Source organism: Strongylocentrotus purpuratus, unplaced genomic scaffold, assembly GCF_000002235.5.
Source record: "Strongylocentrotus purpuratus isolate Spur 01 unplaced genomic scaffold, Spur_5.0 spur5_scaffold_4, whole genome shotgun sequence".
In the NCBI taxonomy this organism is placed as follows: Eukaryota; Metazoa; Echinodermata; class Echinoidea; order Camarodonta; family Strongylocentrotidae; genus Strongylocentrotus; species Strongylocentrotus purpuratus.
In genome coordinates this window covers 4,656,109-4,682,461 of record NW_022145610.1, presented here as the reverse complement: position 1 = coordinate 4,682,461, position 26,353 = coordinate 4,656,109, and the positions used below count along the sequence as shown (strand labels likewise).

The 26,353-nt window shown below is 38.8% G+C and overlaps 1 protein-coding gene across 1 annotated transcript; it reads left to right on the top strand.

The window, feature by feature from the left end:
• The first annotated feature begins 1,028 nt into the window (after positions 1 to 1,028).
• Positions 1,029 to 25,916, top strand: LOC753675 (deleted in malignant brain tumors 1 protein-like). Its single transcript, XM_030997969.1, has 17 exons — positions 1,029 to 1,178; positions 8,629 to 8,913; positions 9,708 to 10,031; positions 10,503 to 10,799; positions 12,084 to 12,340; positions 12,992 to 13,370; positions 13,871 to 13,951; positions 14,421 to 14,501; positions 16,207 to 16,557; positions 16,830 to 16,910; positions 18,685 to 18,765; positions 20,142 to 20,492; positions 20,963 to 21,013; positions 22,665 to 22,715; positions 23,141 to 23,488; positions 23,973 to 24,311; positions 25,363 to 25,916. The coding sequence occupies exons 1-17, from the start codon at positions 1,103 to 1,105 to the stop codon at positions 25,719 to 25,721; spliced, it is 3,792 nt and encodes a 1,263-aa protein (XP_030853829.1). The 5' UTR covers positions 1,029 to 1,102; the 3' UTR covers positions 25,722 to 25,916.
• Positions 25,917 to 26,353: the final 437 nt, after the last annotated feature.

Here is a 26,353-nt window from a genome sequence, read left to right as displayed (position 1 = left end):
ACCACTCTGTAATCAAGACGGCGTAAATATTCATAATTGGATGACACACGCCCTTAAAGATAAACTTTAGTACTGGTAATGCGATTGCATTGTGAAAGAAAAGGTGTGGAAAGGATCAGAAACAGTTGATCATGTAGCATGTAAGTATTGGTGTGCACTGCAAGGTTCTGGAGTCATCAAAATCATAATAAATTTGACCGAGTCTTGGTAAAGTAACAAGCACATACACAGAAAGCTATGTATGGGACAACACGCATGGTGTCGGGGTTGGTACTACCTTGATTCCTTGTCTTTCTATGCTCATTACTCAGCCAGTATACATTTTCTTCCAAAATTGTTTGGCACATGTCATTTATTTGTAATCTTGAACATTCAGTGTAAGTTTCGTTTGATTCTGTGAGAAATAATTTTCTTTTTTTTACCAGTACTCAACTAAAACAACAACAACAACCATTCCATTTTATTTAATACATTTTCGATATACTTAAATTGGCAACTATTACCTTCTGTCCCAGATCCTCATTTAAAAAACTGATGCGAAAGACTAGTCGACGCACCCTTTCGAGAAAGCCCCCCCCCCGCTTTTATCGAAAGGGTGTGTTAAAACAGTACTCCGCTCTCAACGCACCCTTTCGAGAAAAGCCCCCCCCTTTTATCGAATGGGTGCGTTGAGCACACCACACCGCGCCGCACCGCACCGCACCGCACCCTTTCGATGAAAGCCGATCGCAATTGGGGTGCCGAAGGAAGGAAAGACAACTATGGCGGGAGGGGAAGGGGGGGGGGGGGGGTAAAAGACAAGCGAAATTAAATACGCTTTTATTTAATGGAGCAGAAGTTCTATACTTTTACATACTTGTCTTTATTAATTTGAGACTTTCTAAAAAGTATCCGCTTCATAAAAAAATTATCCATTATCAATACAATTCTTGAAAATATAATATGGCTCTCCCCGGAGAGTGAATGGAACATTCTGAAATTTTCGTATCAAGCCAATATTTAGAACAAAGATTTGCCAGCATACTCTCATTGTCTGGCTGGTGACTAGGAGAGACACCACTTCAACCTTCAGCTCAAGCGTCAACTTAACTAGACTGCGCCCATGAGTTACCAGGGCCTACATATGAAGGCCTTTGTTGCCGTCTGTGCTATCTGCTTCCTAGCCAGACAAACGACTGGTAAGAGAACCTAATTTCAAACCTTCCTGTTACGTATCATTGATTCATCAATTAATATTAAAATTATGAGAATGTTTTCAAATCCAAGGATTTTCATTTTAACAGCAACTTCATGACAAAGGTTTTGGCATAGCAGAGTATAAGAAATAATGTAACATATGTTCCAGGAGTTGAGGTAACTACTTGACATGCTCAGTTATGATAATATAGCCCGAATTGAGATAGCTTGCATTGTATGTTCATTAACCTTTTGAATTCTTTTTAATGATGAATTTTCATTTATTGATAGGTTAATAATTATTAGAAACCATGCATTGTATTGGCTGACAAGCTATCACGTAACTCTCAACATTTCATAGAATTCGACGATATTTGTCACTGAAAGCGAAGAATAGGGTATGTTTCAGGAAAGTAGGAATCCCACGGACATATTTAATGATACAGAAAAGCTAAGTGTTATCAAATTTCCCTCGGGAATGTTATTTCAATATTTTACTTACATACCATTCCTTTTGTAAAAAACTATGATTCATTTTGTAAGAAATATTATCTCCGTCCAAGAAGATAATATAATTTTGTTTTCAGCAACTAAGGAATATATTTCATTTCAAACTTTGCCATCCTTCCGAAAAAGAATACAAGTACTGTTATCATACAGCTTTTTACCCGGATCATTTTCCTTACTAGCTAATTTTGCCAGGGACATATAAGATATCAAGAGTCCCGGTATTGTTATTGTGTAGACAGTGCGTATAACAAAAGTGTACCCAAATTTGATAGCTCCTAATTAAACATAAAATCTAATAATGTCTGCTGTACCAAAGAGCAAACAAATCAATTCTTTGGTTGGAAACTAAATTCTCTTTTATTAGTTAAGTACTAGCTTCGATGGTTCTTGATATTATTGTTTTATGAATTACAATTTAGTTGGCGGCAACTTTGAAGTGGGCAACTCAAAACAATAGTATGCCAGTGTTTCATAACAACATGTAAATTAACCATTGAGAATTATGTAATTAGTTTTTTTATTCATTCCACCCACTCCTTTACCAGAAGGCAGTGGAGTAAGTTGGCTATTCCACAGTTGCTAACTAAAGATTTTAGTTGACTACAAGGGCCTAGTTGAAAACTCCATTAGTGAGGTTTTTATGAATATTGGCCCAGAAGGCACGCTAGTTATAAACTAGATGAGTTAGTTGGATACTCCATTGGTGATAACTAGGTATTTTAGTTGAATACTAGGGTCTAGTCGCCAAGGTTTGTGAATATTGGCCCAGCTAGGTTATTATTTTTTATCAAACAGAAGAACACGAACTTGCCTAATAATATTCGACAAATTATACAAATAGCGTTCAATACAACAAAATATAAGAACCGACAAGTGAGAATTTCCGAGTGATGTTATATTTCACAGAGGCTGCGGGCCGCGGTTGAAATATGATGGATGAGGGGAATTCTGCATTTGGAGGTGAATATATGGTATTGCATTAATTACGTGTTAATTGTGCCTGTTTTGTAATTCATGAAATGTAGTAAATTGAGAAAGCGATATATATGCAACTTATTCTTTCCCTTTAAGTCATTGATGCATTCCCCTCCCAACTCTATCCACATACTCCAATATGGCTAGTCCCCATTCTCTCATTTCATCCCTCACCTCTCTGACCTCTCTCTCTCCTCGACCACTATTACGTAAGCCCACATGTACTGCGTACATGCATGACAAGATGTGTTAACCTAGCCTTTTGACAAGGCCTCGTGACTCTGGCTAAGCGGCTGAGATGAGTCTAGATACCCCGGGTGAACGCGCGACCGAGTGACGAATGTCACGAGGCCTTTTGCAAAGTGGGTTTCACTGCTCCGAATGAATTATTCATAGATACCGTACATATTAGCATGCCAATACGCCTACTTTGGATTTATTGACCAATCAGAACGGCGATCTCCCAGTTGGCTTCGTTCGTATTCGTTCCATGTAGAGGTCAGTGGTCTTAGCACGTACGTATATAGTCGGCATGTAGGTCCATGTTCGCACTACGTAGAGTTGTGTGTGTGTGTGATGGATACTAAATGCTGACGTCGTGCGAGGATACGTTCGCTGATTGGACACTACGTTTTCTGAAGCGAGTTCCAGTCGGAAACAAGTGTTAACATAAGAAATCCAAACCAGATTGATAAAGGCCACAGGTCTGGACAATTCGTACTGGCGTTCAGAATTGTACATTATGAATGATTCACTAGAATCTCTATTTGTTGAAATTATAATTCCTGGAGAAAAAAAACCTGTTAGTGGGAGTAGTCTATAGGCCACCAAATGGTGATGTGAATGAATTTATTGAAGAATTGTCTAACACTCTTTCAAGCCCATTATCCAGAAATAAAAAAATAATTATTATGGGTGATTTTAATATAAATTTATTAAGTTATGATCACGATAACTCTGTTAATAATTTTGTTGATACTTTAAGTACATTTTCTTTGATTCCTCTGATTAATAAGCCAACTAGAGTAGCAGATAACTCACAAACCTTAATTGACAATATTTTCACCAATTTGCACCCTATTCCCACTGCTGGTATAATAGTGGCCGATATATCGGATCATTTCCCTATATTTGCTAGAACATCTTTAGCATTAAGGAGTTCTTGTACTGAATCCTGTGATAAGTTAACACGGAAATTCACTCAGGGAAATATAACAAAATTTAAGAGAGAATTGGAAACTGTTGAATGGAACGAAGTTTTATGTGAAACAGAAGTTGATAAGTCTTTTGATAAATTCATGGATATAATGGTGTTATCTTATGACAGATGCTTTCCCTTGGTGCAAAGAAGTAAGCAAGAATATAAAAGAGTACCTCGTATGCCATGGGTCACTAAGTCTTTACTCAGGTCAATAAATAAAAAAATTCGTTTGTTTTGTAGATACAAAGCAAAGCAGACTGGTGTAGCCAAGCTTAAGTATACTAACTATAGAAATATATTGACTTCTGCTCTGCGCCAAGCAAAGAAAGACTATTATCAATTTCAATTCCAGTCTACGTGTAATAATGTTAAAGGTACATGGAAAGTTATTCGAAATGTCTTGAAAACCAATCCTAAACTACAGAGTATTACAAAACTCACCTGGAAGGATGGTCTTATTGAAGACAAGAAACTTATGTGTGAAGCATTTAATGAATATTTTTCTAACATTGGTGCTACTCTGTCTAGCTCCATACCTGATATACAGGAAACCTATGGAAATTATTTAACCAGTCCAAATGAAAAGTCTTTATTTTTTGTTCCTGTAGTGAATTCTGAGGTTATAGATGTTGTAAGTGGCTTGAAAAGGAAGAAGAGCCCTGGATACGATGGTATAACTAATGATTTGATAAAAGAAGTAATTTCATTTGTAGTCGTACCTCTCACTCACATTTATAACTTGTCTTTAATGCATGGAATTGTTCCTAAAAAAATGAAAATAGCTAAAGTTGTGCCTATATATAAAAAAGGGAACCCTGTAGAAACTGGTAATTATAGACCAATTTCTCTACTTACTGTCTTCTCCAAGATTTTGGAAAAGCTTGTATATATTAGATTGATAAAGTTTTTGAAGTCGTGTCAAGTTTTCTCAAATTCTCAGTTTGGTTTTCGCGAGAAACACACAACTTCTCATGCTGTTTTATGTCTTTTAGACAAAATATCTTCGGCACTTGATAAACACCTCCATACGGTTGGTATATTTTTGGATTATTCCAAAGCTTTTGATACGGTGAACCATACTATTTTGTTGCACAAGCTCTCTTATTATGGGGTAAGAGGACCTGCACTCGAATGGTTTAGAAGTTATCTTAGTAACAGACAGCAATTTGTGCAGCTCGGCGAAATTTGTTCAGATATGTTACCCGTCACGTGTGGAGTACCTCAAGGTTCCCTTTTGGGTCCCCTGCTTTTTATTTTATATGTAAATGATTTTCCAAAATCCTCAGAGACGTTTTCTTTTTTGCTATTTGCAGACGATACAAGTGTATTCCGTTCTCATAGAAACTTAAATACTCTTTTAGAAACTGTAAATAGAGAGCTTTGTGTTTTGACTAAATGGATTCATGCAAATAAACTGTCACTAAACTTATTAAAAACTAAACATATGTTATTCAGTAATAGTGAAACAGTAATGCCTGGTAATGTAGTCTTTGATCAGGTAAATATTGAAAAGGTCTCATTTATTAAATTTTTAGGTCTCCACATTGATGATAAATTGACGTGGAAGATGCATACTACTCATTTAAGTAAAGTGCTCTCTAGAAATGTTGGTATGATCAACAAATTGAAGTTTGTATTCCCAAGAAAAGTACTTAGCATGTTGTACTGTTCCTTAATTTTGCCATACTTAAATTATGGTGTGCTAGCCTGGGGTGCCTCAGCCAAATCCTACTTAAATAAAATTCTGCTCATTCAAAAGAGAGCAGTGAGAATTATTTCGGCAGCTGATTGGCGTGCTCACACTGACAAGCTATTTTACGAAAATAAAATGCTGAAGGTAAAAGATATATATTTTCTATATCTGGGATATCTGATGTATCAGTTGGAGAAGGGTGAAGCTCCCATGTCAATAGCATCTATTTTTGTAAAGAATAACCAAATACACAAATACTCTACTAGGCAGGCTGCCTTATACCATGTATCATCAGCTAGAACTCAGCTTAGGATTAATACACTTGCACATACTGGACCAAAGTATTGGAACTCTTTAGACTGTTCTATTAGGCAGTCTGTAAGCTCTTCTGTCTTCAAACGTAAGCTGAAATTTCATCTACTGTACACCTACAGTGAATAGATCTGATTTTTATTAGTATTCAATATAGGTAACTGGAATAGCATTGTCCCCCCCCCCCCGTGTTGTACATTATCCTCCTTCCCCTATTTCTTTACTTTTCCATTATCTTTATTCTGTTTTCTTTTTTAGTCTACCATATTTTGTATATTAGTGGTAGATCTGATATTTATTTATAGTCTGTATAGGTAACTAGATTAGTATTAGTCCCCCTCCCCCTGTAATATAACCTACTTCTTTAAAAAAAATGTTGTTTCTGTAAAGGTGATCTGTGTTTTTAACAAGCTGTGCTTTTTTAACAGACCACCTCTTTTTCCACATTTGTTAAAGTCTTTATAACTGTTTCATTGTTAATGTTTTTATGCTAGTTTACGATGAACTTGTTACTACTGTTACTGAATGAAATGTTTTTTTATGCAAGTGGAAAGAAATAAACAAATCTTGAATCTTGAATCTTCATTCAGGTTTTCGCGATTAGTCTCTTTTTAGTCGCTCGGCGTCTATCAGGCATGTGGCCTTGTTTAAAGGCTAGTGTTAACTATGCACCAATAAAGACCAAGTCATCATATCCTGCAACTCTACTGGAGTACAGACGTGTCTGTTTGTGTCCCATAAGTTAGCACACTTAACATGAATACACATTATATTTCGCACCATTGGATTTTCAAATAAATACTTTCAAAATGACGTGATGAATTAATGTCAAGATATCACAGCCCGGCCCCCCAACTCAGTGTTATTTAGGGTACGCATATGCGTGTTCCAACCGACCCCCCCCCCCCTTTTCAGCAAAAGTCCGGTGTGTAAAGTCAATACGGCTCGACCTTTTTCTTTTGTATACGAGCCTTTTTCAGCACCCCCCCCCTTTTCAGCAAAAGTCCGGTGTGTAAAGTCAATACGGGTCGACCTTTTTCTTTTGTTACGAAAAGGACATTTTGGCAACACGCATGGGGTCCGTCCGTTCTCGGAGTTGGGGGGGGGGGGGCCGGGTATCACAGTCGAGGAATTCATAGCAATTTCGAATTCACTCGTTCACGTATATCTTTCGGCCATTCCTGAATTAGGTTTTGCTGTTTTCAGGAATGGCCGAAAGTATAGCAGGAGCGGCGAGGTACACGAGGTAGCTGTTACCGTTCGGTGAATGGTCTGACAGGGTACACCCACCAATACCCCATCTCTAGGAATAGGAATTCCATGTTGTAGAATAAAAACTTCACATTTAGCGACGCCATGCAGCATAGGTATAAAGGCACTAGGAATTTCTATCATTTTTTGCGAGGTCAATATTTTATATTTTCAAATCAAAACGAATTTTGTTATGGCCACAATGAGCCGCTTCAACCCTCTCGGGTTTACTCTCACGAATACGTCTAGTTTGTGCTATTTCAGCGGGTCGACCCGACTGATTTGTATGGAAAAAAAGAATACTTTCTCCAAACAGATCAGTGGTCGACCCCAACAAAAATAACAATAATAATAATAATAAAAGCGTTACTTATAAAGCGCTTACCACCGAAGTCTCTAAGCACTAAAAAAAAAAAAATTGTCACTGCTGCCTGCTCGCGATCGTATTTATGCGTACGTAAAAGCCTGCGTCTGTGAGCTGCAAGCGCCCCTCTCAAGTATGAAACTACCTATAATGCCATCCTTTTGTAAATGTTAGCCGGGTTGACAATAATAAAACATAGTCGAAACCAGAATCCTGATAATTCATTTATTTCAGCTACAACACGAACTTTATCTAGCCATGGCCTTAACATAACCGATAAACATGTTTTTTTTTTCTTCCAATAAGGGTGCCAGGAAATTCCTTGAATTTATGGTTAAATTATTTCCTGTTTAAAACATTCATCAATTCACATCCCCGTATCCAGATGTCATTAAAATACAATCTAAAATCAAAACACACGCATGGATTACTTCAAACAGTGTATAAAATAAAATGAATGAAGAATATTGTGTGCCCTTATTCCTCAACCTTTGGATCCATTAATCAGTTCCGAATTTACAGGTGGCATTATGAGACCTGCCACCTGTCATAAGGGGACGAAGAAAAGGGGCAGCAAGGGAAGAGAGAGAGAGAGAGAGAGAGAGGGGGGTGGAGAGATCAAGAGAGAGGGAGAAATGAGAAAGGGGTAAGGGGCAACGTGGAAGACGATATGCCATCCGCCTCTTACTCGACGGGCAACCTAAAGCTAGTACACTTTGATTAAACCAACGAGGTACCAATACCTGAGTATTGGGATATGTGGGGAGGAACCTATTATGGATGTCTGCCGGGGTCGATTTGCTGCATGTTGATTAAAAAGGACTCCAAAATATGTTTTATTTTCTAGAGCTATTTTACATTGTACCCGTATTATCCAGCGGATCGACCTTGAAGTGGTCTCTAGGAGACATGTCACTCGATCTTTGTTAATTAATATGTATGCTAATTAATTACACTGCGAGTCTCCAAGTGCGGAAGCCTTTCTTAGCTTTTATCAATAAGTTTCCTGTAAGGTGTATGGTATCTGCCAGAAAACAATGGGCTAACTATCATAGTACAAAATATTTTGAAAAGATTGCTGTGAAATTTTTCGAACCCCGATTCTGTATTTTCTAAATTCATAATATCTTTGATCTTAATGTACAGGAACGCCTGCCTGTAAGCTTGATCCTACAGGGATCAACTACAGAGGGAACGTATCTCAGACGTTATCTGGTCGCACCTGTCAACAATGGACCTCGCAGTACCCCCACGATCACACCAGGACCCCCTCTGAATACCCCAATACAGGGCTTGGAGGACACAACTATTGCAGAAACCCAGACAATGTCTTCACTGCTTGGTGCTATACCACTGACCCTGAGGTTAGATGGGAGTATTGTGCTGTAGGTGACTTTGACCCAGAGTGTTCCATCACTCCCCTAGCTGGAGGTTAGTTTATGAATAATGTCTTTAATCTTGAATTAGATGCACCCAGAAAGCTTCCTTGAAGTTGCCAGGGTGTCCAGGTCGGAATTATAGTTCTTGTATATTTGATTGTTTTGACCAGCATTTTCTTGTAAGCAAATGTTAAGAAAAGCAAAGTTTTACCCCCGACTTTAAGCATCCATATAATTATAATTAAGAGCCATTCAGAGGATGACATTAATTGACAATTACTGCGTTCACTTGGTCCAAGCCATAGACAGTCAAAGACTACATTTCTACCCACTGAGCTATAGACGTATTTTCTTGATTGATTGGCAAACCGGACTAGCTGGCGACCAAAGTAAGTTAGCTATAATGAAGCATAGGTAATTACAGCTATGTTAAGGTTAGAAAATAAGAGGGCGATATGTTTAGCTAGTTGATGGGAGTTATATGTGATAATCATGATGCTGGCAAACTGTAGCAGGCCGAAAGATCAGTGGGATCCCCGGCCTCAATAAAACAAAACATTCCTAGATACTAAAAAAAATGACATAGTCATTATTATGATTAAGATGCGATGCTAAAATGCGTGAATGAAGATCGAATGCTACATAATTGGGTTCCATGGATTTTTCTAAAAAAGACGAAATGATCAAAAGTGAAGTCAGTAGACTGTTGTAAGTATAGCATCATCAAATTATAATGTCTTCTGATTGACCGGTGCGCCCTTTTACCCCTGTTCCACTTCACCCCTCCCATGTTGCCGATTTTACATTTGCTGTTTGTTTTCTAATCCCTAAACATGATTTTGATAGGACTATCAGAGTGCTACCTGTTATCAAACGCAACTGACTACAGGGGAAATATATCGGTGTCCCGCAATGGCCATACATGTCAGCAGTGGAGCGTCCAGACACCTCATGAGCACAACTACGCCCCTTCTGACTACCCCAATGATGGTCTTGGTGACCACAATCTCTGCAGGAATCCAGGGGGAAGTGGTGACATGGTTTGGTGCTATACGACTTCCCCTACTCGCTGGGAGTTCTGCAACATCGGAGTGCCCCGTGAAAATTGCAACGAGGAAACAACTACTGCAGAAACAACAAGTGTTCCTACTCCTCCGACTCCTGAAACAGGTAAGGCATATATACAAGTAAAGGTAATCTTGCAGGTGGAGATCAGCTTTGAATATGCTAACTAATTAACCCTGATCTATTCCCATGTTATTTGATATACTTATATAGAACAGTGATTTCTTTTTATAATGATATCGCATCATGCACTAGAGACTCCAACTCTCCCACTCTTGACTGAATTACAGTACAAATCATATTTTTATCCTCATATACTCATCCCCTTATACACGTGAAAAGAGAGTAGGGATGTAGGTAAACGGCCTTGCATAAGAATATACATTTGTTTCACTAGATTTCATACTAGGTATTCAACCTGTGAGGTTTACACGTCCAGTCAACGCTTAATTTGCTTGACACCTCTAAACCGATCACCCTAAATTATAGCAATATCGAGGAAAGTCGCATGTCGAACTTTGAGAAATTTAGAAATAAAATGCCTGGATATAATTTTTGTCTTCTTCATTTTGAAAGCTACCACCACAGTATCTCCAGAGTGCCAGCAGGACCCATTAGGGGCCACCTACAGAGGGGAGGTGTCTCACACGGTTTCTGGACGTACCTGTCAGAAGTGGACCGTCCAAGTACCCCATGAGCACAACAGGACACCGGAGGAGTACCCTAACAGCGGGCTGGGAGACCACAACTATTGCAGAAATGTGGGGGCTTCCTCCTTCACTGCATGGTGCTACACTACCGATTCAGACGAGCGATGGGAGTACTGCCCTGTCGGCACCTATGGGCCCGAATGCATGGCACATACAACATTGAGTGAGTTTCAAAAGTCGCAAATATATTATTCTCTCTAAAGGCTCGCTCACTTATTACGCGCAGTAAACCTAACAGGCAGGTTTGAAAAATGAATATGTGGGTGTGAGAACATAAGGCCTCTGAGCTTATTCAAGCAGTAAATGTTTATCCGTGTTATAAGATAAAGGAGTGTAAAGCACACCTCACTTGTGCTATTTTTTGCAACAGTAATTAGTTAAGTTAATTTACTGCATAATACTCTCTTAATTTCTAGGACTTAAATTTTAAATCCATTTTGAGACTTAAAATATTTCAAGTCTTTAAGACTTAATAAATTGGGAATTCGACTAAAAGTTTTATCGAAACCAGCTTCTAGATATAAATCTTGGAAAGACTTAAACTTCTCGCCAATAAGATGTGCATATTTCCAGTTGCACCTGTTGATGACTGACTGTTGGCATATTTCCAGTTGAACCAGCTGACACCAATTAATTTGCATATTGAATATGGGGTGCGTGCAGATCTATGTTTTTTTAACAATTTTTCTGAATTTACAGCATATTTCTTAATTACTGATGATTTAGGTATATGCAATTCATTTCGAAAATACTACAAATATAAATTACAAGTTATTAGGACATTTCGCTACTTCGTATGAATTCCATTTAATTAAACATGAATAAGGGAAACATTAACTATGAACTAAAATAATTTCAATAAAATACAAGTATATGAAAAAAAATTCGATTAATTAAATTATGTATAAGTCTACTTATTACCGATGCCTTTACATTGATAATACAGACGTACCAGTATTGAAGTGTTGTTGCCGTTCAATTGGTTGGAAGTTTTACCAAATGGTTCTAATGGCTTAGCTAGACCAGTAAATCTAAAAGACTTGAAATATACATACAATTGACTTAAACTTTAAATCTTTCAGGGACTTAAAATTTTAAGTCTTAGCTTAGATTTATTTTTGAAATGAATCCAAGAAAGGTTTAAAATAAATATTAAAAGACTTGAAATATAAATCCAATTGACTTAAATTTTAAACCTTTTCAGGGACATAAAATTTCAAGTCTTAGCTTAGACTTATTTTAAATCCCAAAGGGTTCGTCACTAATATCAGTCTCTGTTAGATTTAAAAGTAAGACTTTAAGATTTAAAAATAAGACTTTCAAATTTAGAGAGTATGGAAACAAAGCTAAATGAGCTATTCCAACCCATTTATAATGATAAATGGGTTTATGACACTACAATTAAACAAGCTAATGTCTTGTTTGATTTCACCATTTCCAATCTTAGGCCCAAGTGACTGCTACACCGATCCCTATGCAACGGACTACAGTGGGACCATCAACGTGACTCGCAGTGATTATACGTGCCAGGCCTGGACTTCTCAGTATCCCCATGAGCACAGCAGGACCCCATTAGAGTACCCGAATACTGGTATCGGGGAGCACAACTACTGCCGTAACCCTGACACCTCAGACATGGCCTGGTGCTATACAACTGATTCCAACGTCAGATGGGAGTACTGCAGTATTGGAATCCCCCAAGAGGTACATGATGATTATGTTATCTTCATTTGTTCCATGAATTATTAAATTAGCAGGCACGGAGTTTGTACAGAATGATTTATAATTATGCATTATTTGAAGAGCTTTTTTAGGAGATCAACTTTGGGGTTTTGCAATTCTGTCAAATAATGTTTCCATTTAAAGCATAGAGTGAAATGAAAGATAATACATGTATTATGTATACATATATATATAATACATGACACTATAATATTTACAACCTGTTTGTAAAACGTAGGATAATTTGTTCATTTTTATTCTCCTTTTGGTGCACCCTTCTTTAAGGTACCGAACCTTAAAGAAGGGACGGTGCACCCAGAGGAGACTGTACCGACACCCTTCAACTCTTAGGATACCACACAAATAATCTCCCTGTGCCACTTTGTATTTATCATGTACCCAATGTTTAACTATTATATGACTGTTTCTAGTGCAAGATTAAAATTCGGTATTGAAAAGGGTTGTCATGGAGCTAATAAAGACTCGTAATGGGTCATTTTTTAAAGCCATGTGTTTCGGCAAGCAATCCTACCACAAATTTCTGCCGATTGCTTTGAGCAAAATTGCATGAATGGCGAATGAGTGACCATCCAAAGAGGTAAGCAAATTGTGAAAACTCTGTTCTGCCAATAGCAATGTGAAGAAGAACAGACTACACCCTCCCTCTCACCAACCAGTATGACAGACATTGTCCGTCTGAGCAAGGGTCCTAATTCTTGGACCGGACGTGTTGAGATCAACATCGACGGCGAATGGGGAACTATCTGCGATGACCTTTGGGGTCTGGATGAAGCCAGCACTGTGTGCAGGATGCTTGGGTACAGAGAGGGCGCTATACGGGCCAGCGTCAGGGCAGAATTTGGGTCCGGTTTGCCTACGGTACCAATCTGGCTTGACAATGTTGATTGCTTGGTCCCTTGGGATAACATCCTTGAGTGTCAACATGATGACATTGGAGTACACAACTGTCAGCATTCTGAGGATGCCGGTGTTGAGTGCAAGCCAAACGAAGGTGCGTATGTAAGCATGTCCACAACACAGTCCGGCAGCGATTTCAAATACTGCCATCATGCATATCTTGCCATCATATTTCTGTTTCCCAGTATCTATAGCCAAATATATAGAACCTAAGAGCCACGCCTTTGATGTACGCCATGTCCCTCTTAGAACATGAATCATGCAGTATGTCACAGCTCAGTAAGGTTGCCCACACTCACAGTCTCTTGCGCATATTTGCCGTGCATCTCCAAGTATGCCGTGCACCCCTTGGGCATCGCCCCAGACTTCCTCAGTGGCAGTTATTGGACATTTTCTTCTTCTTCTTGAAAACCCATGGCTGGATTTTAAACCAAACTGTGTAGGAATCATCTGCATGAAAGGAAGATCTAAAGTTGTTCAAATGTGGTATATGCCCATCAGACAATTATAATGTAATACAAATAGTAGTAGTAGTAGTAGTAGTAGTAGTAGTAGCAGATCATTTGGGTCTCTCTCATATCCTTTCATATGCAGAAGCTGTTGAGACTACTATCTCATCAATCACAGCCTCAAACACAGCCTCCTCCGAGCAGATGACACAGGTACACTCAAATGGTGAGAGTTATGAACATGATAACATCCTGATTGAATTTGCATGATATATATCATTATTATTATGATCATTATTATTAATATTGTAGTAGTAGTTGTAGGAGTAGAAATAGAAGTAGTAATAATAGAAATAGTAATAGTAATAATAGTAGTAGTAACTTACTCATAGTAATAGTAATAGTAGTAGTAGAAGTATAAGAAGTAGTATTAGTTATAGTAGTAGAAGTAGTAATAGTAATATTATGAGTAGTATGAGTAGTAACAGTAGAAGTGGTAGTAGTAATAGTAGTAGAAATATTAGTAGTTATAGTAGTAGAAATGTAAGTAGTAATAGTAGAAGTAGTAGTAGTAGTAGTAATAATACAAGTAGTAATAGTAGTAGTAGTAGTAGTAGAAGTAGTAGCAAAAGTAGTAATAGATCATTTGGGTCTTTGAAACGTTCATAGCCTCTTTTATATCCCTTCATATGCAGAAGCTGTTGAGACTACTATCTCATCTATCACAGCCTCAAACACAGCCTCCTCCGAGCAGATGGTACAGGTACACTCAAATGGTAAGAGTTATAAACATGTTATCATCTTGATTGACTTTGCATGATATCATTTATATAGCATCATAATCAGGCGCGCCGGAAGCAGTTTGGGATGGGGGGGGGGGGGCAAACATTCCACGGGGCTCACCTTCCAGGCGCAGTGACGTAATGAGCAAAAACGTTTGGAAGGGGGGGGGGGCAGAAGAAAAATCTGCATCACCACCACTCTTACACGTTACATGCATGCCCCGCCGAACGTTTCTCAAAGTGTTGTATTAAAGATCAGGTAGAGCGTAAATTGGCGTGTGGTCCAGGGCCTGAGCCCCGGAAGGAGGTCAAGGGGCTGAGCCCCCAGAAGCTCAGGGTTTTAGGCATTCAATTACGGTCATATAAGCATATTTAGACACCTTATTTGTGACACTGGCAGGCCACTATTTGGCGGAGAGTCCAGGGAGCAGAGCCCCCGGAAGCTCAGGTGTTTTAGGTATTTAATTACGGTCAGATGAGCATCCAGGGGGCAGAGCCCCCGGAAGCTCAGAGGTTTTAATATTAAACTGTGGTCATATGAGCATCCAGGGCCCGCCTTAAGGCCCCTCGGTGGGGTCCAGTGGGCAGAGCCCCCGGAAGCTCGGGGTTTTAGGTATTTAATTACGGTCAGATGAGCATCCAGGGGGCAGAGCCCCCGGAAGCTCAGAGGTTTTAATATTAAACTGTGGTCATATGAGCATCCAGGGGCCGCCTTAGGGCCATAGGTGGGGTCCAGGGGGCAAAGCCCCCGGAAGCTCAGGGGTTTTAGGTATTTAATTACGGTCAGATGAGCATCCAGGGCCCCGTCTTAGGGCCCTTGGTGGGATCCGGGGCGGAGCCCCCGTTACCTCTGGGGTTTTAGGCATTTAATTACGGTCACATGAGTATCCAGGGGGCAGAGCCCCCGGAAGCTCGGGTTTTTTTCTTCCTCTCTTTTTTTCTTTTTCTCTGTAACAAACTTTTTCAAAAGTGAGGGGGTTCGAGCCCCCGAGCCCAGTCGTTCTGCAGACCCTGACATAAAGGCTTCTAAACAAGCATATTTTTCGCCCGACTGTAAATTTTGGGGAATTCTAATTTTCAAACAAACGCATAAAAAGGTATGACTTACCAACAAATTGAGAAAAATACCGGAAAATCATGTCATTTCAGCAAAATTTGTAAATCACTGGTATCGAATAAGAAATAACCCCCCCCCCCCATTAGTACGCAAGCGTTCAGGGGCTCATGTCTTCTCACTCCTATAACAAAAAAAAACCAAAAACAGACACGCTTTTCCATTCTCTCACAATATGTCCATGATATGCGCGTATCACTTTTATAAAAACCTTCATTGATAAATATAGGTGGCATGCGCAATGTTTAGGAAATTTAATTCCTGTTAACTTTTCTTTGAATGGAATTTTATATGTCATTTAATTCAGGTTTTTATTATTATGTTCTTTTGGGGTTAAAAATACAAACCATCTTTACTCCTTTACTGCTTTTTTTTTTCTTCCTCAGTGGAGTGTAAAATTGCATTAATTTTAATCTTGTGGTATGTATATATATGAATATTAACTAGTGTTCAATGAGAAAAATAGGAAAAAAAGTGTAGCTATTCTGTACAGCTTGTCAAGTAGCAAATGTACCCTCTTATCATGAAGAATGCTTGATTATAATCCCTTCAATAACGTACAAACATGTTGAATTATATTTTAAGGAGGTAATTTCACTCTTCAAGACGGAGACAGTCTGTACATCTCTTCTCCCAACTACCCTGCCAACTACGATTCCAACGCCAATGTTCTATGGGTCATCACCATGCCGGAGGATTGCTCTCTGGTTCTGAGTGTCCTCAGCTTTCAAACTGAGAACTATTTTGACGCGCTGACCGTAAGCAGTGAATCAGAAGCTGATCAGTCGGTTGTGGTAATTAGCAGATTTACAAGTCATCTGGCGCCGTTCAACAGAACTTATACTCCGTCAACGTTAATGCGAATCCAATTCAGAACTGATCGTAGTGTAGTGTATCAAGGATTTGAGGCAGAATTAAGAGCTTCTTGCAGTGCAGGTAAGCAAATTGAGCTTTGATATTATCATTATTGTTAGTTTTTATTTTTGTTGTTTTTATTGTTATCATGATAAGTATTAATATTATTGTTGTTATTGTAGTAGTAATCGTAGTATTAATGGACGTATGGCCAGTAGTTGTAGTAGCAGTAGTAGAAGAAGAAGAATTAGTAGTTGTAGTTATAGTAGAAGTAGTAGATATAATATTATTAATAGTAGATCACATGGGTATTTGAAACTTCCATAGCCTCTTTCATTTCCCTTCTTATGCAGAAGCTGGTGAGACTACTATCTCATCTATCACAGCCCTAAACACAGCCTCCTCCGAGCAGATGACAGGGGAAGACTTAAATGGTGAGAGTTTGTTTGTTAGTTTTATTTATTCACCATGTAAAATAACTGTTTACAGATAATAGAACTCGGTTCGATATATAATAATAATAATACGTAGTAGGAACAATGCATAAACAAAAAATGTTTGAAGCGCAACGTCCCTAAGATAATAGCTGGTAATTATTAGGTTTAAATAAAAACATGGCTTAAAATAAGACATTCTGTAATTACAAAGTAAAACACAAATTGACAAAAAAATTGGAGAGAAATAATTCCCTTTTTTTTTTTAATAACAAAAGATTATTGCAAGTTCGTATTTCCTGTGGGAAAGCGTTGCAAATGTCAGGACCTACATATCGAATTGATCTGTGGGCTAAAGCACTCCTTGGTGTAAACAATTAAAAATCAGAAGAATGTCTGGTTGGGTAGTTATGAATGTTTCTATTTAGAGTAAAATCGTTACAAAATGATAAAGTCTGTACATGAAAACTGCAACTGCAATGAATATCAGTAACTTTCAAAGTTCTCAATCTGAACAATAATGGGTCAGTGTGATCAAAGTACCCAGAGCCACAACATAGTCTCATCAGTGGCGGATCCAGGGGAGGTGGGGGGGGGGGGGGGAGGGGGCCGGGGGACCCGGCCCCCCCCCCTGCGAAAAAAATCATGTAAAAACACATGATTTTTACCTTTTTGAGGGGTTGGGCCCCCTGGCGCTCAAAGGGGGGGGGGGGGGGGTGCAAATTTTAAAATTTTCGAGGACCAAAAAAAAAGTGCTCTCTACCCCCCCCCCCCCCCCCCCCCACCTACTGATCGAATTTTCGGTCGGTGCGATTTTCAAATTTTCGGGAGCAAAAAAAAAGTGCTCAAAGTATTGAGATAGGCCGATAATTACTGAATAAACTAGCATCGTCTTTCTTATAGATGGGTACTACTTTCGAAATTTTCATCATTGAAGGAAAACTACCAGACACCAATGACAGGTTGAATGTGTAAACGAGGGGCTTAATTATACTTCCAATTATGTTTTTTAGCAAGTGTGTATTCATCTCATCATGTCCAGTTGAATGACTGGAACTAAGTGATGCAACAATCCTCATTACCTCAACAGGATTTGTAGGGTTTAAAAAAATACTGTTTACAGAGGAATCAAAAAGTTATAAACCTGTTATCACCTTGATTGACTTTGCATGATATCCTTTATCAATATATTATAATAATAATTATTATTATTGTAGCAGTAGTAGTAGTAGTAGTAGAAGGAGTAGTAGTAATATTAGTAGTAGTAGTAAAAGGAGTAGTAGTAACAATTACAGTAATAGTTGTATCAGTAGTAGTATCAGTATTAGTAGTAATAGTAATTGTAGCAGTAGTAGTAATAATAGTAGCAAAGTAGTATACGAAATAGTTGCAGTAATAGTTGTATCAGTAGTACTAGTAGAAGTAGAAGTAGTAGTAGAAGTAGTAGTAGTAGTCGTAATAATAATAGAAGTACAATGAGTAGTAATCTTAGTATAAGTAGTAGTAGTAGAAGTAAAAGTAGTAGTAGAAGTAGTAGTAGTTGTAGTAATAATAATAGAAGTAGAATGAGTAGAAATATTAGTATAAGTATTAGTAGTAGTAGAAGTAGTAGTTATAGTAGTAGTAGTAGTAGTAGTAGTAGTAGTAGTAGTAGTAGTATAATAGTAGTAGTAATACTAGTATAAGTAGTAGAAGTTATAGTAAAAGTAGTAGTAATGATATTATTATTAGTAGTAGATCATTTGGGTCTCTCTCATTTCCCCTTCATATGTAGAAGCTGTTGAGACCACCATCCTATCAATCACAACCTCAAACACAGCCTCCTCCCAGCAGATGACACAGGTACACTCAAATGGTGAGAGTTATGAACATGAACAGTAGTAGGAGGGTAACATTAGTATATGATATTTTCATTTGATGCGCTTGCTTTTTAATTTACTTTGGTTGTTCCTTTTCCATTCATATTTCACTTTTTATAGCATTATGTTTATGTTTGTACTTGTAATTCCTATTTGTGTATTATCTTTCTCTCTTCACCTCGTTTTATATTTGTCATCTGTAAGTATAGTTTTTCCTAGGTATGTATTTATATTCAATTCGGTATCTATATGATCTGTTTTATGTTTGTAACACGGACTTGCTGAAAAGCAGTCTTTTTAGGCTGATGTGATGTTTACCGTGATTATAGGTATTAAATAGAATTAAAACAAATTAATTTAAGCACGTACCATTTGAGAAAATTAACCTAAACCATAAGTTTTATGTATTACCAGCAGTCACATTCATCTTGTTTTTAAGACATCAAGTGTAATATGCTTTACAGTTCTGTATCTACAAAGTAAATTCAATACATGTAGGACCTCTGTTGTGTGCCTAGATGCCATTCATTTACATATATAGTGGCGGTTTTTTTGTAGCTGTTTACCGCGTCACATCCAAACAAGCCTTTTTTCAAGCAATTGCTAAATATCAACTTTCAAGTATTGACTTTTTATTTGGAAAGGTTTATTGTTTTATTGTTAGATTAGGTATGAAATATATCACATGGGAATACGCTTTAAAACGAAGTTATTGCTTCTGTTTCACTAGAAATGTACCCATATTTTAGTCTCAACTGAAATGTTTAGGGTCGAAACAAACGTGTTTAATTTCGTAGGGACAGCATTTCTATTTGTGATCACTAAAATACGATGATTGTACATTTTTTATGCTATTAGAATCTTGAACTTCCTGTATCTAATACAGCGATCTTGATATTTCTAAAATGATTAACTATCTTGATGTTTGCCTAATTTTGTTCAAATATTTCTAAAAAGTTTCTCTAGTTCATGAGTACGTCTCATACTTCATTTATTCAGGTGCGTTATCTGCCTATCTAAGTAGCAAATGTACCCTCTTACCATAAATAATGCTTGATCCTTTCAGCTGACAGCTGCAGAGTTATGGAATAAATTACCTAGTCAATTTAAGCAGGTTGATACAGTAGAAAATGTCAAGAGTCTCTTAAAGACACTTTTTTTTCGTTTGTTAAAATAGTACAATGTTATGACAAAGCAGTTATTCTTTCTCTTCCCTTCCCTCATGTTTGCTATTATCCCTTTTCTTTTTTACTGAGCGCATAGGGACTTAAATTTATTTTCGTGATATACGCTATATGAGAATGGTTTATTATCATCATTATTGATTATGATCCCTTTAATAACGTACAAACATGTTGAATTATATTTTAAGGAGGTCATTTCGCTCTTCAAGACGGAGACAGTCTGTACATCTCTTCTCCCAACTACCCTGCCAACTACGATTCCTACGCCGATGTTCTATGGGTCATCACCATGCCGGAGGACTGCTCTCTGGTTCTGAGTGTCCTCAGCTTTAACACTGAAAGCTTTTTTGATGCGCTGACCGTAAGCAGTGAATCAGGAGCTGATCAGTCGGTTGTGCTAATTGACACATTATCAAGTCGTCTGGAGCCGTTCAACAGAACTTATGCTCCGTCAACGTTAATGCGAATTATATTCAGAACTGATCGTAGTGTAGTGTATCAAGGATTTGAGGCAGAATTAAGAGCTTCTTGCAGTGCAGGTAAGCAAGTTGAGCTTTGATTCTTTCATCGTATTGTTATCATTGTTATTTGAATTATTATTATTATTATTAATTTGTTAAGAGGTCAACTGCTATGAAATTTCAGGGTTTTAGCCTTAACATCATGATATGTCAATCACTTAAGGTATAAACTGTAAACTTAATGGTAGCATGCATCACGACAGTGACATAAAATGATTAGATTTTGGAATGTCTGGTCAAAAGTGAAGGTCGTAAAAAGATCAACTGACATAAAAGGCTGTTATTAAAAAATGTTATAATTCAAGCCATGGTTTTAACTGAGTTTATTAATGAAGGGCGTGATCAACACATACGGGAACCTATAATGTGACAGTGGAAGCTCGTGGTCATAAATACTTCTATTGTAAAATTTATATTTTTATCCCCTTGACATATGCGTGCTCCTGTACCTCATTTCAGAATATCATCAATTTATCTATTTTGTACAGAAACAACAACTGCAAGTCAGACTACAAGACAGACTACACAAGATTCTAATGGTAAGAGTTGATGTGAGTTTATTCGAAAGAATCTTCCTTCTGGTAATTACTCACACCTTCTAAACAGAATTGTGAAATTTTGCCTAAAACATCGATTGTGATAGTTTATGCAAATTTATTCGAAATATATATATATATATATATATATATATATGCATTTTTATCCCTTATTTATAAACTATTTGTCTTGTCCGATAGGGCATAACAGGGTATTTAAAAGTTCTAAACAGAATTACAAATTTTATCGTTAACGTTAAATATGGTTCGTTGGATGAACAAAACTTCTACTCGATATTTGATATTTAATATTTTAGTTTGCCTCAATCATAATTTTGAAAACTTCTACAGATTTATTCAATATTTCAAAAAATCTTTATTCTTTCTCTTTTCCCAACCAATTTAGCAGAGAAAAGTACATTGTGACACTTTATCAAGTCATTGTTTAAATGCACAGAGGGCTACCAGTTCACAGCATTATCAATTATCGTCTTACATCTTTATCTTACAAATATTTCAAAACGTCAAGAGAGTACTCTATGGAACTTTACACACACACAGATGGAGCAATCATGTTTGCATCTCACGGGTCAAAGGTCAGCATCCCCTCTACAAATTACCCTGCAGCATATCCACCTTACGCTATGGTCACAACCCCCCTAAGTAGCCCGCAAGGCGGCCGGGCGGGGGAGTTTTTAGCCAATTTCGCCCGGACACCGCTTGTTTTTAGGGCTTTGCTCGGCCGCCGTTAAAGTTTTAGCGCGGAGTTAAAATTTGGCGGCGCCCGCTCACTTTTCACTTGCCGCCCAAAACATGCTCGGTGCCCGGACGGTCGCTGCCCGCTCGTCGCTGGGAGATCAGTCGGTCACTTGGCGGCGAATTCAAAAGCGGACGGCAGCCTTTGACCTCGCAGCTTCGATTTTCGACCTATATCGCTCGACGGCGAACGCTCGATTAGGTCGGTGTCCGGTCGGCGACCTCCCGGGCACCGAGCGTATTTTGGTGCCCCTCCGATCCAGGCCGGCCGCTGGGAAATTTCTTTAAAATCAGCCGTTGGCCGGTGGGAGACCGCCTGGGAATCGGTGGGTCATCAGTCGGTAACTGCCGGGACGCCGCGCGGAGAAGCTCCCCGATTTCGCCCATTTTTGACCTAAAAACGACGGGCGACCGACGGGAAATCGACAAGGCACCGCCCAGGCATCGCTGGGGTTCTACAGCCTGCTCGACTCTCCCAAGAAACAATCGTTGGGCGTTGCCTAAATTCCAGCGGCGACCGATGGGCAGGCTAGAAATCGGTCGGTCGCCGCTCTGAGTTGTGACCATAGCTTTATATGGACAAGGTGTCACATTTGTCTTGTCTATTTACGAAATTTAGGAATGAATATTCCATGATCTTAAGGATGGTCAGAGCCATCTTTACTCAGAGCTTGGCCAACCCGGTTCGAGTTGGACACAATGTGGCGATTACTGCTTTGTTGGGCAGGCACAAAAAATAACAATATGCGCCATGTTGTGACCCAGTGAAACCAAGTTGGCCAAACTCTGTGCAAAGATGGCTCTGCTGATAGTAATACAAGTACTTCCTCAAACACTAGTTAATCCAACTCATATATGTCTTTTTTCTTCAATATATCTTTATTGTATTTATCACCAGATTTGACTAGTGAAGTACCATGGACCATTGGTGTGAATGTGGATTCTACAGGTATGATAATTATTGATTGTGCAATGTGCCATGGAGACATCAGTGTCAAAATCACCTTTTGAGCTCTATTTTCTTTCCTAGGAACTGACTTTCATCTCATTCTTATTATTACAAGAATTATGTTAAGGTATCTGAACTGATTAGAATGTAGGTGTAATAGATGAAATATGAAAGATTACAGGATCTTTACAAATGTTATAATCACAGAAAATATCCTAATTGTGCAAATATAGGAATGAATCAATGTCGAACAAGCTGAGCTTTAAAAAATATAGGAGCATGACAACATGAACATTAAATGAAAACAAAGTTTGGGTTTCCGAGGTCACAGGATCCTTGATTAATGTACATACATGTAGGCAGAGGCTTATTAGAGACAAAGTTGCATTCATTCTGTTCAAACTGCTTTGTAATCGCTGTTTCAGGTGGACCTATCGCTCTTAGGGAGGGACAGGACTACTTTATTGCATCCTCTAGCTTTCCCAGCAACTACCCAAGCAACGCAACCATCCTGTGGCAAGTGACAACCTCTGACCGTTGCGCCATCCACATCACTTTCATGGCCTTCAGCACTGAGCCCATATATGACTACCTGGTTGTGGGATCGCAGGACGTTACACCCAAGAACATGGTCCATCGATGGACAGGAGAGGAGGTTCCTGCACCCCTCCATTTGAACTCCAACCAGGCATGGTTTCTCTTCATATCAGACTCTGAGACGGAAGAGCAGGGGTTTGTGGCGAAGCTACAGGCTATGTGTTCAAACTCAACAGGTGATTTATATAATCTTTTGAATTTTTGCCATATCTAATAAAGTGATTTATTTAATCTTTTGACTTTTTGCCATATCTAATAAAGACTTGTGAGAGAATTAATTGTAAGTCCCTCAGTCAATTGCCTTAGTCATCTGTACAACGTTGTCATTGATATAAATGTTATAAATGATTTAGATCAATCCCAGCTCCTATATAAGACAGGGTCCTGATTTAACTTTAGGTTCCAACATACATGAGATACAGCGATATTATTGCCAGCAAACGTAATATGGAAGTAATAGATATAGCATAATGATGGTCTGAAAACAGACCATTTATTTTCCTTGAAGTTACCACTAAGAACACTAGCTGTGACAGTTCACTATTAGCGTATTGATCAGTTTCTTTTAAATATGACCAGGAACAAACAATCAAAAATATTTTAAAGTGCACATGTAAACCAGAAAGAGTGCCTTGCCAAATTTCCTCTCCATGCATGCAGCCTCTATAGAGGATGTGCGTCTGGTTGATGGCAATGTACCACAAGAGGGCAGGCTTGAAGTCCTTTACCAAGGCCAATGGGGAACTGTTTGTGAGGACTTGTGGGAGAGGACGAATGCTGAGGTTGTGTGCAGGATGCTAGGGTACGAGGGAGCCGACTTGGAGTACTCGACCACCGACTTGTGGTGGCTCATCAAAGGCTCAGGATCTATCTTGATGGATAATGTACGTTGCCAAGGCAACGAGTCTAGTCTTGATGAGTGCAGCCATCTTGGATTGGGTGTCCACAACTGCGACCACTCCAAAGATGTGGGTGTGACCTGCAGAACAGGATCAGAAGGTATGTAGACATCCTGGTGTTCTATTTGCTAGAGATGAATGTGACTGCATCTCTCATATGCCTAAGCCAGTATATATGTTCATGGATTCTGTGCCCCTCAGCATCTGACCTCCCAAACCCCACTATTTTTATAATTAATATATTCATGCTCATATCTAACTGTACTTGGGCCAATTTGGTCAACTTTGGTTCAGGTTTTGCCAAGTTATCACAATATAAATATATTTCTGGCATTTTTAAACACTTTTATGATCCTGTGACTTTTGACTTCTCTCACCCAAAATCTGTTCATCCTTGCATACTCATTCACAATTCGTCAAAGTTTGGCTTGAATTGGTCTAGTACTTTTCAGGTAATCGTGGTAACAAGCTATTTTGACCCTTAATACCTTTCACCTCATACACCTGGAATCTAATCAGTTTATCCTTCCATATTCATGCATACCGGATCCAAGTTCGGTTAAAATCCATTCAATGACGGTACTCGAGTTATCACGATAACGAACTATTTTCTGGTAGTTTTTAACACTTTATTACCTTTACCTTTGACTTTTCATACCCAGAATCTATTCACTTCATTCTTTGCATGCTAATACATACTTGTTCCAAGTTTGGTTAAAATCCTTTCGATCAACGTTTCTTGAATTATCGAGTAACAAAACGCATGACGGACTGATGGACGGGCAACATAAAAACATAATGCCCCCTGCACCACCTTTTGTTGCAGAGGCATAATCATCTTTTACTCTTGCGTAGATATTCAAATGCACATCAATTGTCTAAGGCTACACCTTGTTCTAGGAAAATTCTCCATGGAATGTTTAAATATTTCTTGCAAATGTTTTTCTTAATTAGTGATTTGATGTTCAGAGCCATTAATTATAACTCATGCCGTTTGAGGAAAATATGTTAAAGGATGTAGAACATGTCACCTTTTCCCTTTAGATAGCCTTTCCAGACAGATACCTCATGTATTAAGCCTATAGCTAATGAGAGGATTCAGAAGTCAACTAGTTTATCGGCTCTTATTTCTTTTCCATATTTTTCTGCAGCCAACCCATCCATTGACAATTCAGCCATCATCCGCCTTGTGAACGGCAACCGGCCAAGCGAGGGCAGGGTAGAAGTATTCCGAGGCCGAAGCTGGGGGACGGTCTGCGATGACTACTGGGGGATAGAGGATGCACACGTGGCTTGTAAGATGCTGGGATACGAGAGGGCCGAGTTGGCTTACAGAGAGGCCAAGTTTGGTGAGGGAGACGGGGCCATTTTGCTTGACGATGTCTCTTGCACCGGGAGAGAGCCCAGTCTGTTTGCATGCGATCATAGCGACTTTGCTGACTGTTCTCATGCTGAAGACGCTGGTGTGAAGTGCCTTGAGACCAGCGGCAGAGATCTGTCGTTAGCCTAGGGGGATGCAGACCAGAAGCAGTCCTCCCGGGGGACCCCACTTTTCAAATACCCCAAAGGTGCCCCTTTTTAACATAGGAAAAGTACTCCTTTTACTTTAACAAGTGGCCCTATTAATTTGTATAAGTGCCCCTTCCCCTTTTAACCTCAGATGAGTGCCCCTCTTTATTTTGACACATGCCTCTTTTCCTGTACAAGTTCCCATTTTCCTTTTCAATAAGTGTCTATTTTCCATTCTCATAACAAATAATCCCTTTTTAATTTTTAGAAAGCGCCCTTTTCAGGAACGAGAAGTGTCCCTTTTCACTTTTGATATGTGCCCCCTTCACCTCTGATAATTGCCCTATTCAAATCTGAGAGATGCCCCTTTTACTCTGCCAAGTGCCCCTCCCCCTTTTAATAACTACCCCCTTTTTAATTTGGATAAGCGGACCTTATATTTTCAGAAGTGCCCCTTTTCTTAATGATAAGAGACCCCATTTTAAAAAGAGCCCCTTCCCATAAATTCCCTTTTCAGGTACTTTTCAGGTGCCCTTTCACCTCCGATAATTGCCCCTATTCAAATATGAGAGATACTCGTTTTACTTTGACAAGTGCCCCTTCCCCTCCTGATGAGTGTACATTTTCACCTCT